Consider the following 6,062-nt stretch of genomic DNA (forward strand, 5'->3'; position numbering starts at 1 on the left):
CTGCTCTAAAGCAGTTTTGGTAAGACAAAACAAGTCTGTGTTGTTTTTATTATTCACATATTAAACCCCAGCAACAAGTGTTTTAATTGGTTCCTATACCTATGACAAACCACATAACTGATCTCTGATTTGTTGTAACATTATGACTTCATTCCTACGTGTGTGAATAAAGCGACTGTTCACGCCCCCAGAGGACAGAAATTTCTCTGTGCTTCACTGAGCTCACAAGCGAGGTTAAGTATCACTGAATTTCTCCTTTGCAAAGTGAATCTATAAATCTTACTGGTCTCTGTTGTCATTGATTAATGTTCGGCCGGGGTTTCTGTTGTTTCTCTGAGTTCCTAGGTTAAAAAAACCAAACAGAATGTTTTGTTAAACTCTAAAGATTTTAAAGATGACAACTCTTTTTTTTTGCACACTGAGGGCCATTACAATAGCTTTTAGCTTTGCTGCTCAATGAGTGATATGTTTAGCACCTGCTCTGCAGGCAACATTGGTAAAACAAACGTTAAGCCTGGTGGAGTGGCATGCAAAGCCTAGTGGCCTGTCAGTCTAATAATACATTAGGGGAAACCCAAAATTATTTTGAACACTGAAATATAAATTATTGATTTAAATTTGGTGTGATAAGCAACTTCCTGTTTTGCGGTATGTATGACTATAATATTCAAATTCAAAAATAATCTGTTTGAATGCAAACCTTTCTCCAGGTAGTTACGTGGAGCCCATGGTGGGTCTTCCTCAGCGTAAGGATCGGTGTACTCCACTACTGCCGACTCTTCTTCATCCTCATCGTCCTCGTAGTCCTCGGGCGGCGGTGGAGGAGGCGTAGGCTCCTCAAACACCGGCTCTTCAGCAGGCGGAGGCGGGGGCGGCACGTCTGAGACTACAAGTAGTTTTTAAATGGTCGACAAGATACAAGAGTTAGAACAGAGGAAGGGCAATAAAAGTGGTAACCGGTACTTTCATGCTTTTAATGAAAACATAAACAAATAACAGGATGCAACTGGAATTTAATATGATATAAAATAAAAGGTTCAACATGCAGTGATGGAAGGAAAAGATATTTAGGCAATGGAGGGGGACAAGTAAAATAAAAATTCATGCTTTCCATCTTTTCTTACATTATTTGCTGCCAATCACCAACATCTTCTGACATGAGAAACTGCATTCATCTCCCAATCAGGGCTCCCTGACTTTTTGAATTGCAGTTCAAGACACAAACTGCTTTTAAAAAAATTTGTTCATTCTTCATATTTCATTACGTGAAAAGGGAAAACTGATCAAAGTTGACAAGACAGTAGCTCTATACAAGGCTGGAGTGAGCTGTACAACCATCAGCAAGAACATTGGTGAAAATCACAGGTCTGAAACTCCATGGAAAATTGTCACGGAGTAAAGATAATAATCAGGGTTCCTTTGCCTTTTTTGTCAAAAGATTCCATAGGTTTAAAGATTAACAATTTAAAATTTATTGGATGATTTTTTTTTTTACATTTTAACAACACAAAAATAAAACAAACCAGTTTGAGAGAACCCTGCTGTTACCTTTTTATCTTGTAATTGTCTGAGTCTGCGTTTGCCAAATTTATTTAATGAACCAGTGCACACTAGGGTTGGGGGATATTGGCAAAAAAATAAATCATGATTAATTGTGGTATTTAGCCGATAACGAATAATTTGACGATTAACTCCCTGGACACCCTTATGTCCTAGTCACATGACCAATTTAGTGAGAAAGATTTGCTCTTCGTAAAAATCTTTTCCAAACTGTGTCAAAATTACAGACTTCAGGCTACACATCAAATTTTAATTGTGTTGATGGATAAATAAATTACTGAACTTTTGCTTAAATGTTCATCATATTTGAAGAGGAGAGGAGCACAGATCGGACTCTGCCTGGTGGCATTAATCGTATTAATCGTCAAGTGCCAAAAAATAATCAATTAATGTTTTTCTGACGATTAATTGCACACGATATGATTATGCCCAACCGTAGTGCACACATTAATAAAACTCTCAAAAAAATAATATTTGAATGGATGTTCACTGATTACCTTTTAGAGTCATTCTGCTCAATGACAGAAACCACAACTATCTGACCTTAGCAAACACAGAAATGGTTACAACTCCTTATATACGTATACGCTACCAAGTTTGAACACACAGCTTCAAACTTTGAGTGCACGGCTGTGGTCAGAGCAAGGGCATATTTTGGTTTGTTTGGTGCTTCTAGGTTTGCTACATGGTTCCTTACAGTACGTATGTTTCTTCAGGGTCTGAATGGTTTCAGTGTTTGTAGGAAAAAGAGGAAAAGAATGGAAACATCGAATGCGAAGGCATGTCAAAACATTTGGCTGGTAGTGTATTGTACAGTATTTGCTTTAGCCCGCCTATTACTATTCTGTCAGGGCCAACAGGATGTGGCATGCAAACCTATTACTGTACATCCTGAACTGTTTAAAATATTTTAAAACTTCAAAAAGTACCTGAAACCACAGAGAGCTTTCTGTAATATACCCCCCTCCCCCACCACTGATTAAATTCACCAGTGCCTCACATGAGATCTGATATTGTAACTCGGTTATATTGAACAGCTGGTTTAATTAGACAAATTCAAACAGTTTCTGTAAGTAGAGAACGCTTCAGTGCTGTATAGTATGACGCACTAGATCTACTGTAAAGATATGCTGAACGAGCAAAGATTGACATGCAAGACTGAGCTGAGTGAGGGGGAGGGGAGGCGGGGAGCAAAGGAGGTGAAGTAGAACGACAAGAAATTTGGGGAGTTTTACCAAATTTTGAAAAACAGTCTGGCATGCTGTGGTTCTAAAAAAGTATTTGATACTGTATTAGCCGAATAAATGTAAGGTTTTTAAAATATGGCTGCTCTTTTAAAGACTTTGCTGTTTATCAGCCATGTTTATTAAATGAAGTAATAAAAGATATGACAGTTTTGTAGTAAATAAAAACTTAGCAAAGCAAACACATAATATGTCATTTTTCGAGGTGTAACTATGGCAGGAGGTGGCACTATGGAATAATTTTTTCAAAGGTTGGGTAGGGTGTTTGTGGAAAAAAAAACATGGTGTTTCAAGATTTTATAAATCCGGAACCCAGTAAAAAAATAAATACACTTTTTGGGGTCTTAAAATGCTGTTTCTGTGGAGGGCTGTGTATTGGCAAAAATTTGGCAATACGATACTATCATGACAGAGGGGTCACGATGCGTGGCTCACTGCTGCCAACTAGTGGTCAGAGGCTGAACTACAACATAAAAATGAACGGCTGGCAGGAAAGTTGACATTTTAAACCTTAATGAAAAATCGATACATGGCTTTAGAATATCGATACAATATCGGGAAATGAAATATTGCGATATTTCAGTGTATCGATATTTTCTTACACTCCTATTTCTGTGTGGACGCAAGATTGAAAAGATAAAAACCCGTTGTTGAAAACGCTGGCGATCAAGTCAGAAGGTGTGAAACAGCTAAAGGGTTCAATCACCTGAGAAAGATTACTTCATGACAACTTTAAGTGAGTTTGAGCATATATGTCTGTGTCTTTACATCTGTAACTTTAAAAAAAACACAAGACAAACATTTAAGACCGTAGGAACTGAGAGAAAAGGCAAGGAACCAGCAAGAGGTTAAAATAAAAATAAAAACTTCCACAGCTTTCAGTGAATATGGGAGCCCTAAAATTTTGATTAAATAAATAAATAAATAAATAAATAAATAAATAAATAAATAAATAAATAAATAAAATAGCTTCTTGAAGAATGAATGTCAGAGCTCAGACGTTAACACGGAGGCAGAAACAGAACCCTGAATGAGGCGGCTGCAGCTTCCCCATAAAGCTCATGTTGGTGGATGGCAGTGAACATATTCAGCCTGGGGTAAAACCTGACAGCTGAGGAGGCAGTGGGAGGAAAAAGGGTCATGCAGACGGAGCAAGGAGCTAAAAAGCCACTTACTAGTCTCCTGAACTCGGGCCACAAAGCCCATCAGAGGCAGCTGAGGGGTGATCTGCATGGACGGGGGAGGGGGAGCGAGTGGGCCTGCTACCACCAGACAGAGTGGGACGCAGGGACGGCAGAGACACGAGAGCAAGACGTTAGAAGATACATAAGAAAAGCACAGCAGAAAGAGACAAAGAAAAGATGAGGGCAATAGATGCAGCAGAGCACAGTGAGTGAGTTATACTGATCACAGACGAAAAAATACTTTATTTATAAGCAAATTAAATTACATTTATTAAATGCCTTATAATGCTAGAACTTTGAAGCGATTAGATATTTTCTAAATACCCGCATCAATTTAATAACTGCCTGCTACTAAATAAAGTTGACAGACATTCATATTTGTCTGTCTGTTAGCAAAATATTTCATGAAGCACTGTGCAGATTTGAATTAAACACTCAGAGATGAGCAATGGATGTACATCAAGTCAACCCAATTGAAGATGGCCGCCACAGATAATCACGGCGTTCAAAGGGCCATCTGCAACAGGTAAGATATTTACCATAGAGCCCAACTTTAAAAAAGTCAATTATACTTTTGATTTAAACTTCAAAACATAAATACATTCAATTTATTAAACAGTTGAAATTAATATATCTAGGTTTTAAAAGAATAAAAAAAGATTCATTATTCCATAAAGGACTGTCAGTAGCAGTTTAAAGTCTTGTGTTATAAGTTTAGAATTCAAACTCAATTAAAGTTCAAAAGTAAAATAATCTTACATCACAGCAGTGGAAAAGGAGCACACACACACACACACATATACACACACGCACGCACGCACGCACGCACACACACTCAAAAAAAAAAAGGTCAAAAGTTTGCAAAGCTGGAGCAGAGCGCAGTGAGGAGGTGAAGCGAGCTCTGAAGGCAGAGATGCTGATCCGAAGCGACAGAAACAAAACGCAGACAGGAAAAGTCTGAATAAAACATTAAGAGTCTCGTTCAGTTTGAATAAATTTAACAGTTTGATGTTAACAATTGAAAACATGAGTCTTAAAAGAAAAACAGGAGACAGAGGAACATTTTTTTGTTTGAATGTGTGAAAATCTTTGATTTAAGTAAGTAGACCAACTTTAGGTCTTTGAATCATATAAATGGATATTAATTTAAAGGAATACTGAAAATAAAAACACATTCATGCGGAGAAAAATACTCTAAAAAAAGAATAAGAAAACAGAGTTTCTGTGATCATGTGTCTAAATATACTGAAAAGATTGAGTGAATTATGTGTAAAGATGCAGTAACTATTCAAATATAGGTAAATATGATCACTTTAAATTCCATCACTACTCTCTGATAATCTGCAAACCCATTGAGACTCACACACAATGTTTTAATCAAATCTTTTTCAAATCATCCAATATTTTTATTATTGATGAACACCAAGTCCATGGGTTTAATTAGTTATTTATTAATTTGAGCTTCTTTAAGTGAACAAATTGTTTTTAACAGACAAAAAACCTAAATGGATTAACTGTTGAGTACAAAACTGTTTTATAGCTAAATAAATGATGGAGCTCTTTCTGAGTGAAGAAAATGTAGGGAAAAAGCAAATATTACCAGTTTGCAAAGCTGTACCTTGGTTCTGGGCGAAGTGCGGTCCCCCGTTGAGCTGGGCCGGGTTGTGGGTGGTGTTGGGCTGACCGGTGACGGATGAGGGTCTGCGGAATGGCAGGGAGCCCCCCACCTGGGGGTTCTGGGGCTGCTGCACGGGGCGGTTCATGCTGAAGAACTGAGGAGCACCTGAGGGGAGGTGACAGAAGGGGGCAGCAGAGTCACATCACCTGAGAACAGAAACTGGGTTTTCTTCTTCTGACATTTTTGTTAGATTAAAACAAAACTTCACAAAGTGTTGTCATTTTAGTATTAGTCAACTTATTCTAAATGCATTTCTGCCATCAAATGAGGTTAAAAGTATTTGAGTTCATTACTGTTCATTATGTCTAACTAGTTCATTGTGTTATACAGCGGGTAAAATAAGTATTGAACACGTCACCATTTTTCTCAGTAAATATATTACTAGAGGTGCTAATG

General features: G+C 37.5%; 1 protein-coding gene across 7 annotated transcripts in view; it reads right to left on the reverse strand.

The window, feature by feature from the left end:
- Nucleotides 1–6,062, reverse strand: part of LOC106534233 (abl interactor 2) — a 35,499-nt gene that overhangs the window by 3,445 nt on the left and 25,992 nt on the right. For 5 of the 7 annotated variants that reach the window (XM_014030804.1, XM_014030805.1, XM_014030801.1 and 2 more), the window contains 3 exons: nucleotides 5,607–5,771; nucleotides 3,980–4,066; nucleotides 701–886 (listed from right to left, as the gene is read on the reverse strand). In XM_014030804.1, the coding sequence (XP_013886258.1) occupies nucleotides 701–886; nucleotides 3,980–4,066; nucleotides 5,607–5,771 (438 nt within the window). The remainder of the gene's footprint in view (nucleotides 1–700; nucleotides 887–3,979; nucleotides 4,067–5,606; nucleotides 5,772–6,062) is intronic. The other 2 variants (XM_014030802.1, XM_014030808.1) reach the window with 1 other exon arrangement.

Source organism: Austrofundulus limnaeus, unplaced genomic scaffold (genome assembly GCF_001266775.1).
Source record: "Austrofundulus limnaeus strain Quisiro unplaced genomic scaffold, Austrofundulus_limnaeus-1.0 Scaffold1120, whole genome shotgun sequence".
Lineage (NCBI taxonomy): Eukaryota > Metazoa > Chordata > Actinopteri > Cyprinodontiformes > Rivulidae > Austrofundulus > Austrofundulus limnaeus.